General features: G+C 37.5%; 1 protein-coding gene and 1 pseudogene across 6 annotated transcripts in view; both read left to right on the top strand.

Moving 5' to 3' along the window:
- LOC119543664 (transmembrane protein 177-like) overlaps window positions 1-14,629 on the top strand; it is a 206,123-nt gene that overhangs the window by 108,356 nt on the left and 83,138 nt on the right. For all 6 annotated transcript variants that reach the window (XR_005218684.1, XM_037848595.1, XM_037848596.1 and 3 more), the window contains one exon: window positions 13,052-13,147. Coding sequence is in view for 5 of the 6 variants with exons in the window: in XM_037848595.1 (XP_037704523.1) it covers window positions 13,052-13,147 (96 nt within the window). In the remaining variant the exon portion in view is untranslated. The remainder of the gene's footprint in view (window positions 1-13,051; window positions 13,148-14,629) is intronic.
- On the top strand, window positions 5,133-6,698 carry LOC119544465 (annotated as a pseudogene).

The following is a 14,629-nucleotide window of genomic DNA, read 5'->3' as shown; positions in this document are numbered from 1 at the left end:
GGGATTTCCAAAGAGCACATAGTGTCTGAGCTTAAAACCCAAATAAGAAGATAAGGCCAACACTTGATCATTCCACTAACTAGACAGGATGTTAAGTTCATGGTAGGGAATCAACTGTCTCTAAGGTCAAAAGTGTCCTGATCTTCAGGTGCCTCAGGAGCTCAAAGGAGGGATGCTCAGAGGGACTAACTAGGCTTGGAAGGCTTCCATGGTCACATAGACTTGGGTTAATACTTGAAAGATGGGTAGGGTTTGGATAGGCATAAAGACATTTAGACCCAAAAGCAAGGCCCTTTAATTTGATATCGCTGATCAGCATCCAATGGGCCATAAAACTGTGTCCTTGAATCTCCTGCCCCTGGCCCCGTTTTAACCTGGTAGCTGGAGACCCAGCAGCAGACCCGAAAACAGCAAATCTGAACCCAGTAGTGTGCCCATCCTTGGCCAGTAGCAGCTTCTCTGTCGTGAGCACCTCTGCACATGTCACCCCAACACCCAGTGCACCCTGCCTCCAGCTGTACCCCCAGGCTGCCCCATGAGCAGGTCCCTTTAGGTCACAGTCTCTGCTTTATCCCTTTAAAAAATATTTTTAGTTCTTTATTTTATCACAACATCATTTCAGGGAGAAAATTAGAAGTTCCATATATTTTAGCAGGTACCATTATACCCTCTTTCTTTCACACTCTGCCTCCATTTCTTAGTATTTTCTGTTGGCTTTATCCTTACACAAATACCTGGAATCCTTCTACACCAGGAATGATCTCAGGACATGGGAGCTGGCGTATGGCATAGTGATTAAGGTGCAGGCTTGGGGGTTCCAATCCCCACCCCTGCCACTTCTTCTCAGTGCACTGGGAGCAAGTGACTTCACCTCTCAGTGCCTTGATGTACTCATCTTTAAAATGGGAGAAAACCAGGACCCATCTCAAAGGATGGCTGGGAGTAGTAAATGAGTGAATGCATGTGATGTGTTTCAAGTCCCTGACACATAGTAAAGTCTTGATAATTGAGGGCTATTGTAATTAATGAGCTTGGTGTCCCAAACCCAAGCCCAGTATCTGGCACTTGGTGGACAAGTAATGACTGTCTTTTAAGTACATGCCATACCATTCAATAGTAACAGTGTGAGAAAATAAGAATGATTTTAGGGGTTTTATTTCCAAAGTATCAAATGAAGAGATAATCATGACCCTGGGTAAATAAAAATGCCAGTATTATTGTATTCTCAGTATGTAACTCTACTTTTTAAAATTTCTTATGTGACCTAAAATACAAATACATAAAATGATCATATTTCTATTTTATTGGGCACACAAAAAATAAAGATGTAATCTTTAACAAGAACAACATGAAGAGGGGAAATGGAGGGGTATAGGAGCAGAGATTGTGTATGATATTGAAGTTAAGTTGGTATCAATTCAAACTGGATTGTTATAGATTTGTTATAGATTTAGGATCTATGTAAAGATACATATAAACTCCGTGGTCACCACAAAGAAAATATCCTTAAAATATACAGTAAAAGAAATGAGAAGGGAATCAAACTGTTCCACTATAAAAGATTAACTGTACATAAACAAAGGCAGCACTGGAGGAAATGAGGGACAAAAAAGGTATAAGACATACAAAAAACAAATGACAAAATAGATGAAGTAACTCCTACCTTATCAGCAATTATTTTGAGTGTAAATGGATTAAGCTGTCCCCTCAAAAAAGACAGAGATTGGAAAAACTGATTTTTTTAAAAAGCATGATACAACCATATGTTATTTACAAGAGACTCACCTTAAACCCAAAGACACAAATATTCCCTGCAAATAGCAACTAAAAGAAAGCTGGGATGGCTATAATAATGTGAGACAAAATAAACTTTAAGTCAAAAATACAAAACAAGAGACTCAGAAGGACACTATATATTAATAAAAGGGTCAAACCACCAAGAAGATATAGCAGTTATAAACATATATGCATCTAACAACAGAGCCCCCAAATACATGAAGCAAACATTGACAGAATTGAAGAGAGAAATAGTTCTATAATAATAGTTGGAGATGTCAATGAACCACTTCTGAAATAAGTATAAATAAATTTTTAAAAATTGAAATTGTACAAAACATCTTTGATAACACAATACAAGTCTCAACAAATTTTAAAAGATTGAAACCATACAAAACAGCTTCTCTGTCCACAATGGAATATTGGTCCTCAATAACAGAAGAAAAACTGGAAAATTCATGAATATGTGGAATTAAGCAATATACTCTTAAACAACCAGTGGGTCAAAAAAGAACTCACAAGGGGAATCAGAAACTTTTTAGAGATGAATGAAAATGAAAACACAAAATACCAAAATTTGTGAGATGCAACAAAGGTGCTCAGAAGGCAATTTATACTGTAAATGCCTACATTAAAAAAAAAGAGAGATCTCAAATGAATAACCTAATTCACACCTTCAGGAAGTAGACAAGGAAGAGCAAACTAAACCTAAAATTAGTAGCAGGAAGGAAATAATAAAGATTAGAGCAAAGATAAATGAAATAGACAATAGAAAAACAATAGAGAGGATCGATGAAAAACGAAAGTTAGTTCTTTAAGAAGGTCAATAAAATTGACAAACCTTTAGCTAGATGGACAAAAAAAGAGAGAAAATGCAAATAACTAAAATTGGAAATAAACATGGGGATATTACTATCGATCTTGCAGAAAGTAAAAGGATTATAATAAAAGAACACTATAAACAATTTTATGCCAACAAATCAGACAATCTAGATGAAATGCACAAATCCCTAGAAACATACAACTTACTTAAACCAACTAAAAAAGAAATAGATGATCACAACAGACCAATAACAAGGAAAGAAGTTGAATTGGTAATCAAAAACTTCCAAACAAAAAAAGTCCAGGATCAAGTGACTTCACTGGCAAATTCTATCAAACGTTCAAAGAATAACACCAGTCCTTCTCAAACTCTTCCCCCAAAATTGAAGAGGAGTGAACTCTTTCTAACCCATTCTGTGAGACTAGCATTACTCTGACACCAAAGCCAGATAAAACCTTAGCAAGAAAAGAAAACTATAGACCAGCTTCCCTATGGATATAGATGCAAAAATCCTCAACAAAATACTGGCAAATAAAATCCAACAGCGTATTAAAAGATTACTACACATGACCAAGTGGGATTTACCCCACTTGCTGTGCAAGAGTGTTCAACATAAAGTCAATCAGTATAGTACTCCATGATAATAGAATGAAGGGAAATAATCAGATGATCATCTCAATTGATACAGGAAAGGCATTTGACAAAATCCAGTCCTCTTTCTTTATAAAAACACTCATAAAAATAAGAGTAGAAGGGAATTTTTCAACAAGATAATGAGCATACATAAAAAACCAACAGCTGAAATTATGCTCAGTCTTGACAGATGGAAATATTTTCCCCTAAGATCAGGAACAAGGCAAGCATGCCTGCTTTTACACTGCTATTCATCACTGTACTGGAAGTTCTAGCCAGAGCAACAAGGTAAGTAAAAGAAATAAAAGGCATACAAATTGGAGAGGAAAAGTAAAACTATCTCCATTTGCAGATGACATGATCCATTGTATAGAAAATCCATGAGAAAACTAATAGGGCTAATAAGTGAATTCAGCAAAGTGGCATGCTACAAGAGTAACACACAAAAAACAATTTTGTTTCTATACCCCAGTAATGAACAATCCAAAATGCAAATTAAGAAAACAACTCCATTTACAATAGCATGTAAAAGAATAAAATATCAAGGAATGAATTACACCAAGGGGGTGAAGACTTGTATGCTGAAAACTACAAAACACTCCTGCAAGAAATTAAAGACCTAAATAAATGGCAGGCATCCCATGTTCATGGATAAGAAGACTTAATATTTCAAGATGTCAGTACTACCCAAATCAGTCTGCAGATTCAACTCAGTCCCTTTCAGAATTCCAACTGCTTTGTGTGTGTGTGTGTGTGTGTGTGTGTGTGTGTGGAAATGGCAAAGCCAGTCCTAAATTTCATATGGAATCACAAATGGCCGCAAATAACCAAATCATATTGAAAAAGAAGAACAAAGTTTGAGGTCTCATACTTCCCAGTTTCAAAACTTCCACAGTTATCAAAACTGTGTTTTACTGGCATAGAGATAGACATAGAGACCAATGAAATAGACTTGAGAGTCCAGAAATAAATCCGTATGTCTACAGCCAACTAATTTTCAACAAGGGTGCCAAGTACATTCAAGGGGAAAGAATGATCTCATCAACAAATGGTACTGGGAAGACTATATGTCCACCTGCAAAAAAATGAAGCTAGCCTCTTGCCTTACCCCATATACAAAAATTAACTTTATTTTTTTAACTTTATTTATTGAAAAATTAAAACAAATGAAAAAGCACAACATTTCAAACAAAACAAAGCAAAGGATTAAGGAAAACAACCTAAAATAACTACTTTGCTTCCAACATAATCCTTCCATACTCCAAGAAAATTAAGAAACTATATCCAAACAAAGGAATAAGAAAAACAAATAATCTAAAATAACTACATTGCTTCCAACACGTCCCTACCAATTCCCCAAGAAAATTAACAAACCCTAACAAAACAAAGGAATAAGAAAAACAAATAACTTAAAATTACCTACATTGCTTCCAACCTGATCCTACCATACCCAAGAAAGTTTATAAACCATAATTATTCCTGAACATTCCCATAACATTAAGATTACCCTCAAAAGCTTATCTGTTCTTATTAGGTTATCGTTGCCCTTCACTAGTTGCTGTCTATGTCACCTACATTCTACAATAAAAGATTTTTATTTTACGTTTTTCACAGAGCTCACATGAGTGGTAACATACAATATCTCTCTTTTTGTGTCTGGCTTATTTCACTCAGCATTATGTCTTCAAGTTTCATCCATGTTGTCACATGTTTCATGACATCATTCCTTCTTACCGTAGTAAGAAGGACAAAACTACATTTTGTTTTTGCACTCATCTGTTGAAGGACATTTGGGTTGTTTCCATCTCTTGGCAATCGTGAATATTGCTGCAATGAACATTGGCGTGCAGATATTTGTTCGTGTCACTGTTTCATATCTTCCAGGTATATACCAAGAAGCATGATTGCAGGATCTAAGGGTAACTCTATATCTAGTTTTCTAAGGAATCACCTGACTGTCTTCCAGAGTGGCTGCACCATTATACAGTCCCACCAACAATGAATAAGAGCTCCAGTTTCTCCACATCCTTTCTAGCATTTGTAGTTTCCTGTTTGTTTAATGGCAGCCATTCTAATTGGTGTGAGATGATATCTCATTGTGGTCTTAACTTGCATCTCCCTAATAGCCAGTGAAGATGAACATTTTTTCATATGTTTTTTAGCCATTTGTATTTCCTCTTCAGTGAAATGTCAAAAATTAACTTTAAATTGATCAACAATCTAAACATAAGAGCTAAAACTTATAAAACTCTTAGAAGAAAACATTGGGGAAAACCTTCATGACCTCGAATCTGGCAGTGATTTCTTAGACTCAAAAAACATGAGCAACAAAGGAAAAAAATCAATAAAATAGACTTCATCAAAATTAAAAAAACCTTTGTGCCCTTGGGAGTGTGTGAGGGAAGAGGGGCCAGCAAGGGTGCCAGGAGTTTCTCTTATGGCTCTTTGAAGGTGAATTATGTAACCTCATTATGCTGGATATAGCTCACAATCAACTTGAACAAACTGCACATAGATAACCAGCCTTGACTTACAACACAATGAACTGCTAGACCTCCCAGATACTGTCCAGTTTAAGCCATCTTGGTCTAAGGTATAACAGACTATCGGCAATACCCAGATCATTGGCAAAATGCAGCGCACTTGAAGAATTAAATTTAGAAAAAATAACATTTTTACTTTGCCAGAGAGTCTTTTGTCAAGTCTTGTGAAACTGAATAGTTTGACCCTAGCTAGAAATTGCTTCCAGTTATATCCAGTGGGTGATTCATCTCAGTTTTCCACCATCTGTTCTCTCAACATGGAACACAATTGAATCCATAAAATCCCATTTGGAATTTTCTCCAGAGCCAAAGTATTAAATAAGGTGAATATGAAGAATGACTGGTTAACATCACTTCCATTGGATTTTGGAACTTGGACCAGTATGGTACAATTGAATTTAGCCACTAATCATCTCACAAAAACCCCCAAGGATGTGTCTGATCTTGTTTCCCTTGAGGTTCTACTATTATCAAACAACCTTCTGAAGAAACTTCCCCATGGTCTTGGAAATCTTAGGAAATTAAGCGAATTGAATCTAGAGGATAACTAATTGGAATCCTTGCCAAATGAAATTGCTTATCTTAAGACTTATGGAAATTAGTTCTGACAAACAAACAGTTGACCACTCTTCCCAGAGGCATTGGTCACCTTACCCATCTCACATATCCTAGGCCTTGGAGAGAACCTTCTTACCCATCTTCCTGAGGAAATTGGTACACTGGAGAACCCTGAAGAACTGTATTTGAATGACATCCCCAACCTGCATAGCCTTCCATTTGCACTGGCTCTCAGCAGCAAACTTTCAATCATGAGTATTGAGAACTGTCCACTCAGTCACCTTCCACCTCACGTTGCTACTGGGGGGCCTTCTTTCACTGTCCAGTTCCTAGAGATGCAGAGTCCGTGCCACACCATGGGCTGATACAAAATCTGCTGTTCCCACGCACTGTCAAAAATAGACTGCCATTAATGTTTCATGTCTCTATCTGTATCTATTTATGTAGATATTGATATACATGGCAGATTTATAAAGACTACAGTATGTTTTTCTACTACAATAGGAATTATAGCCATTTAATTGTTTTTTTTTAAATTCTGTATGAAAGACTAATGTAAGTTTTCTTTGCTGAACTTGATGGATCTTTTTTTGTTGTGTAATCTGATATGCCTGTTTGGTTGAAACATCTACCAACAAACTATGAAGTTAATTAAGTTTAAAGGACAGAGGTAATATAGTTGACATACCTTCTCTTAAGAAAAATAGTGGGCAAAGAATTTTGTTGCAACTTTTCATATACATTTCCCCCTTACCAATAGTTAGATCTTTGTAGTATTATAGGCCTTGAAGGTAGAATTTTTCTTTACCTTCTTTTGGGATTTGAGATTTACATTTTTGTTTACAGTCAGAGTAAATCACTGGATTTTTTTTGGGGGGGGTTTGATTTGCTCTGTTTTAATGAATCAAATCTAGAATTTATACTCTCTGCGAAAGAATTTGCATCAGCTTGTTTAAAGAAGTAAAGATATTTGCCTTAAATATGTAAAGAATTTGCATCCGCTTGTTTAAATATGTAAAGATATTTGAAAACACTGACAAAGTAAAAAGATGCCATCAAAAATTCTAGAATTCCTTTAATTGTGCTTCTCTGATCAGTTGTGAAGTAAAACATCTGAATTGAGTCTTTGGGTGAGAGGAAAGTATTGAGATCTTTTCTAGATTAAGTCTCTTTTCTTAAGTTTGGTGGGCAAAAACTTGTAGTGAAGAGGAGTTTCATTCCTAGAAGTTGCAGATCCAAAAAGCTAACAGAATAATTTGACAAAAAAAAAAATTTATGCATAAACACACACATTCTATATATGTATATACAATGCTATATAGGTGTGTATTTATTATATCATAAACTATAATAGGTACTGCAAGGATTTCCCCCATCCTTGTACAATGAAATGAATGTCTTTCTTTAAACAATGCAATATTTGTACGTTTCAAGGTAATTTAACAGTGTACTATGGTTTTATATCTTGACTTGCCTTGGACATTATAAAATTCTGGAATATTTGCATATAAGCACAATAGCTTCTCACTGTTGTATTGCTCCTGAACTAAATTCACATTTCCCCACATGTGGGGCACTGGTTTAAAACAATTCAGTACAGTACCATTAATTTTAATCTCATCTTTCCTTTCCTGGTAACTGTTAATACAATTATGGAAAAGAAGCACATTGCATAGAAGGCACTAATAGATCAGTGGAAGTTCTGCAAGATGTGCATGTGCTATTTGTCTATTTGATATATTTTCTTTCACTTTACTGCCTTCAAGGCTAGCAGTATTGTAAACATGTCTTCCTTGTACAGTACTCTTACTTTTGGTAGTGTTGGTCTAAGTCAATGTGATTATTGAGGAGACTCACTGAGCAAGTGTATTCTGGATATTATCCTGAAAACACTTCCCACTTAGTGAACAGTATGTATAATTATTTTTTGCTGCTTGTTATTTTGCCATTTAAATGGGCATTGTGTTTTAAATAAGACAGACCATTGTTTGAAATAAGGCTATAATAATAAAATTTCCTGGCACACAAATTCAGGGCTAGGTTTGAGGTAAAATCTGTTTTCTTAATTGGCATTTTTATAAGAAGCAACTTGGGAATGGAAGGCAAAGATATAAAACCCTAGAATGCTTAAATGTGCTATAAAACTGTAGTTTAAACAAAGTAAAAAATAAACTAGTGTAGATGTTACTGGATTTTACCAAGTAATATTTTTTCTTCTTTTTTCTATCCACTGTAGCTTTTAATTTAAAATTTTGTTTATTAACAGAATTTATTACAGCTCTACCTAGAAAAAAAATTTTAAACCTTTGTATGTCAAAGGACATTAGCAGGAAAGTTAAAAGACAACCTAAAGAATGGGAAAAAAATAGTTGGAAACCACATGTCTGATAAGTGTTTAATATCCAGAATGTATAAAGAACTGCTACAACTTAACAACAAAGAGACAACCCAGTTTTAAAAAAGGGCAAAGGACTTGAATAGATATTTCTCCAAAGAAGATATATAAATGGCCAATAAGCACATGAAAAGATGCCCGACATTATTGGTCATCAGGGGAATGCAAATCAAAATCACAGTGAGATACCACTTCTCAGCCTGTAGGATGGGTGTTATTTTTTAAAAAAATAATAATAATGTGTTGGTGAGGATGTGGAGAAATTGGAACACTTGTCCATTGTTGGTGAGGTTGTAAAATGGTGCAGCCACTGTGGAAAACACTTTGGCAATTCCTTGGAAAGTTGAACACAGAATTACCATATGATCCAGCAAGTCCACTTCCTTGTATATCCTCAAAAGAATTGAAATCAGGGACTCAACCAAATATTTATACACTGATGTTCATAACATCATTGTTCACAATGGCCAAAAGGTAAAAGCAACCCAAGTGTCTAGCAACAGACGGTATTATCTATTCAGTGGAATATTATTCAGCCATAAAAAAGAATGAAGTCTTGATACATGGTACAACATGTATGAACCTTGAAGAAATCATTAAGTGAAATAAGCCAGACACAAAAGGACAAATGTATTATTTCACTGATACGGAATACTAGAATAACAAATTCATGAGACAGAAAGTAAATTACAGTTTACCATGGGTTGGAGGGGGTCGGTATGGGGAGTTATTGCTTAATGAGGGCAGAGTTTCTGTTTGGGTGATGAAAATATTTTGGTAATGGATGGTGGTGAGGGTAGCACAATATTGTGAATGTAGTTAGTATCACTGAACAGTACACTTGAAAGTGGTTAAAATGGGAAATTTTTAGTTGTATATATGTTACCACAATAAGAAGTTTAAAGGGGGGGAGGGGAAGAGATAGTCATGTCCCAAAAGGTTTCCTTCCATCCAAAAGTACAGAAGATAAATAAATATTTCTAACATTTTAAGTTGACACAGAACCAGACCTTTGATTTTTTAATATCCTTGGGGTCTATAAAGGAACACACAGATGAGATGCTGCATCTGTGATTAGCAGAGTTGGTGTGTGGCACAAAGAGGGTCACCAGCCTTAAATGATAAGATATCAGGTACCTTAGGGAGATCCTCAGCCCCTAAAGTCTCTCCCTGACTTTCTGTTTCCTGAACTTCTATCACTGAAGATCCATTCCTTTGCCTTTGGACTTTGTTCCTCTTAAAGGACAGATTTTTTTTGGGGGGGGTGGGGTGGTGCAGGGGACACTTTGAGTCCCACTTATAACTCAATATAATTTCCCTCGGGGCCTTTTTAGACTTGAGGTTTGGGTGGCAGGAGCGATTGTGGAAATGAGAAGATTCCTAGTCCAGTGGAGAGGCCAAGGAAAATACTAGCTCAAAACACATGTGGACAACTGTTTTAGTTTCTTCATTGCTAAAGCACATACATGCACTGGGTTGGCTTGAACAGCAGGAAGTTACTGGCTCACAGTTTTGAGGCTAGGAGAAGTCCACAATCAAGGCATCATCAAGGCGATGCTTTCTCCCAGAATACTGTGGCGTTCTGGGGTTGGCTGCTGGTGATCCTTGGTCCTGGTCTCCGCTGTCACGTGGCCATGCAACATGGCGGCCTCTCCTGGCTTCTCCCTTCTGGGTTCCATTGACCTTCAACTTCTGGCTGCTCCCTCTGTGGCTTTTTTCTCTCCGTGACCTTCCCTGTAAGGCCTTCAGTACTAGGGCTAAGACCCATCCTGGGCCACACCTTACTGAAGTAGCCTCATCAGAAGGTCCTGTTTACAAGGGTTCCCACCCACAGGAATAGACTAATTTTAGGAACATGTTTTTCTGGGGTACATACAGCTCCAAACCACCACACCAGCTTAGCCATTTTACCAAAAGTCAAATTAGAAACAATAGTTTCTTGTGGATGAACCTTGAAGACATAATGCCGAGTGAAATAAGCCAGACACAAAAAGAGAGATATTGTATGTCACCACTAATGTGAACTCTGTGAAAAATTTAAAATAAATATTTTATATTGTAGAATGTAGGGGACCTAGAGATAGCAACTAGTAAATCTAATAATCTAATAAGAACAGATAAGCTATTAAGGGTAATCTCAATGTTATGGGAATGCTCAGGAATATTATGGTTTGCAAACTTTCTTGGGCATGGTAGGATCAGGTTGGAAGCAATGTAGTTATTTTAGGTTATTTGTTTTTCTTATTCCTTTGTTTTGTTAGGGTTTGTTAATTTTCTTGGGGGTGATAGGAGCATGTTGGAAGCAAAGTAGTTATTTTAGGTTGTTTGTTTTTCTTGATCCTTTGTTTTTTTTTTTTTTGCTTGAAATGTTGTGTTTTTTGTTGTTTGTGTGTTTGAATAAATAAATAAATAAGAAACAATAATTTCTTGAATACTCCCACACATTTCTCTCTGACTAAAGTATTTGCATACAGAGTTTGGTCTCTGATTGCCTTTCCAGCTCAGCACCCAACCCCATGTCAGCGTGGTGTTCAGGCATTTGGGTCTGGTTCCTTTGATGGTGGCTCTTACAAGGGCTTGCTTTGCCTTGAATTTCTTACAAGGGTATGTATGTTCTGAAGAATAACTATTTTCACTGCGAAATGACATCCCTGTTTTTATTTGAGATGATTCTTGAATGAATTGTTCCCACACATGGCCCCTGCAAATTACGACTTGAGGCCAAATCTGGCCCACTGCCTGCTTTTGTAAATAAAGTTTTATTGGAACACACCACTCTCATTCATTTATGTATTTTCTATGATTACTTTTCATGCTACAATGGCAGAGTTCAGTAGTTGCAACAAGACCCTATGACCCAGGAAGTCTTATCTGGCCCTTACAGAAAAAGTTTGCAGACCCCTGCCCTAGGGGATAGCAGAACCACAAGAAGATAAAAATAACCCAGATCCCTGAATGACTAGGTGGAGCAGAGCAACCTACACAGACAGCCTGAGTAGGTGGACCAATTGGGTAAACCAGAGTGTAGTCAGTAGAATAGAGGAGCCAGATCACATTCACTAAGGCACTAAACCCTTCCTAGGTACTTCAAAAGAAGCCCCTCTCTCCCAGGATAAGCCACGGGATTTCGGCAATGGCAACATGGCCAGCAGCTCCTGTTTCCAATTGAATGGGCAAAAAGATATATGTATGTGACTCAAAAGAAGAGCTTGGTTTCACCATCCTCAAGTTTTATGTTTCATAAATATTAAATTCACTTAAAAACAATTTAAATAACTTGGATTACTGCTCTGGTATATGCTTGTGATTCATATTCAATTAACTTACCAGGAAAGGCCATTTTCTTGGTGCTAGTCTCTGCTTCAAAATATGTGTGCATGAGAAGAGTATATATGTTCTTCAACAAATATGTGTATTTTAATTTTGCAAATTATATGTATATATTAATTGTGGTCCCTGGATACTTTTAATCGTACTCCTGCTGCCTGCCCTGCATTGCAGTGGCTCTTCAATGAGGATTTTTTAAAGGAAAGGGCAGATAAATCTGCAGAGAACTCTTTAAATCTCTTCATACCAAAACAACTAAACCACATCATAAACTCATACCCTTCTTAATGACCCAACTAAAAGCCTTCTTCCTCCCACCGGTCTTATTTAAATGTCCAAAGGCTCACTTGGCGGGCACGTGTCACAGGCTGGCCTGTACTGTGGATGATTTTAGGAAAGTGCCGGGTCTTGTGCTCCCAGCCAGCCCAGAAGCTCCGCGAGGAGAGGGCCTGTCTGCATGTGGTTGTGTCCTCCATGGGGTCCAGCCCCACAGGGTTCATCTAGGGATGGAAATGACCCCAGTGTGTTTTCTTCTTTGACCTGTAGATTATTTATAAGTATATTGTTTCATTTCCATGGAGTTGTGGCTCTTCTAGTTATCCCTCCTGCTGTTGATTTCTATTCTAATATCATTGTGGCCAGAGAACATGCTCTGAATGATTTCAGTCTTGTGAAAGCCGTTCAGTCCTTCTTTATGGCCCAGGACGCTGTCAATTTTGGTAAATGTTCCATGTGCACGTGAAAGGATTGTGAATTCTGTAACCCGTTTTTTAAACATTGCTTTTTGTCTTCTGATTATACAAAGCTATTCCTATATCGTTTGTTGGTGGAAAGCAATTTGTCAGCCTTATGCTTCTCTTAAATAGACTAAACAAAAGTAGACTCAATGTTGAAAGCCATGAGAATTGCATAACTCTTAAGTGATCGCAATATTTCATTCTATTTTTACTTTGGGAAGGCGAAACCGTTCCAGCTAAACATCTTATTACTTTTCAGTGAGCTCTGTGAACGAGACCTAAATGTTATGTTGACTCCAGAAATGATCCAAGTGGAATTCCCGATGTTAGACCACAAGGACACCAAGAAGGAGAAGTAAGTGGATGTTTTTATGCTTTATTAAAAGGTAGCACTGGATAAAATTTGTCCTACATAAAGTAGAGAATTGTCATGTTGTCTGAATCTAAATAGCTCAGACTTAGAAAGAGACACATTTCTAAGGCCTTTGATATTTAGATGCGTGCTTTATTTTATGCACACATGAGCACCCTCAAATGTTGTTGGCAAATGAACTTTTAAAAAACTGAATCGGATTTTTCCATTTGCTTATCATTTAATTTCAGAGATGTGTCTATTTCCTTCCAGTAGCTGATCAAGTTTCGTTCAGTGTAAGGAACCCAGGCTCTACAACCAGACAAGACCTGGAGCTGAATTTCCAGCTCCATTTATCATGTGTGAGGTCTTGAGACAAAGTTCTTATCTTCTCTTGGCCTCTATTTCCTCCCCTGAGAAATGCAGATAATAAAACCTGTCTCACCGGCTGGGTGTGAGGAGCGTCTAGCAAAGTGCTTGATGTGAACTAGGTGTTCAGCCAATGTCCCTTCCTTTCTTGCCTGGCATGATTAGCTAGTGAGGTGTTCCAGTTTGCTAAAGCTGCTGAAATGCAATATACTAGAAATGGATTGGCTTTTACAATGGGGGTTTATTAGTTCACAAATTTACAGTTCTAAAGCCATGAAAATGTCCCGATTAAGGCATCAACAGGATGATACCTGGACGCTGAAGACAGGCTGCTGGCATCTGGGTTCCTCTGTCAGATAGTAAGGCACATGGCCTGCATCTGCTGCTCCTTTGCTCCCAGGTCTCCTTGCTTTCAGCTTCTGGTTCTAGTGGATCCTTTCTTAGTAACTCTGGGGTTTTTCTCTCCAAGCTCTCTGGGTATTTCTCTCTGAGCTCTCTAGGCTTTTTTTCTTTCTTTTGTTCTCTTCATAGAGGACTCCAGTAAAAGGATTAAGACCACCTTGATGGGGTGGGTCATTTCTCAATTGAAACAACCTAACCAAAAGGTCCCAGCTACAGCAGGTCTGCACCCACAGGAATGGATTAAAAGAACATGGCCTTTTCTGGGGGTACATAACAGCTCCAAACTTGCACACAGACTGATATCCCATAGACCATTTTCAAAGTTTATTTGGCTCAGAAATTCTCTTCAGTCCAAGACAAGAATTAGATCCCATGTCCAGCGTTGTCTTCCCTGTCCTTACTTTTTCCTCTTCTTCACCTCCGTCAGCCTCAGCAGGAAGCCCACAGGATCCCCACAGTCAGACGCACACACCAGCCCAGACCAAACAGAGACAGAACAAAAAGAACACAAGTCGTGTCCCATTTCCCCACGAAGACTGCTGTCTATTTGGTTTCCAGCAAACAGTTATTTTCATGGATGCAAAGAATTGCCTGCTCTCTCCTGATGGCCGTAATTAACTCAAGAGAGTCTTTGTGGAGCTCTCATTTTTCTCAGAGGAATCATGGTGTAAAAAGTCTCAAAATAACCAAGAAACCGTGAAGTCGACGTCAGTT

The sequence above is a fragment of the Choloepus didactylus genome, chromosome 9 (assembly GCF_015220235.1).
Source record: "Choloepus didactylus isolate mChoDid1 chromosome 9, mChoDid1.pri, whole genome shotgun sequence".
In the NCBI taxonomy this organism is placed as follows: domain Eukaryota; kingdom Metazoa; phylum Chordata; class Mammalia; order Pilosa; family Megalonychidae; genus Choloepus; species Choloepus didactylus.
This window is presented reverse-complemented; position numbering and strand designations above follow the sequence as displayed.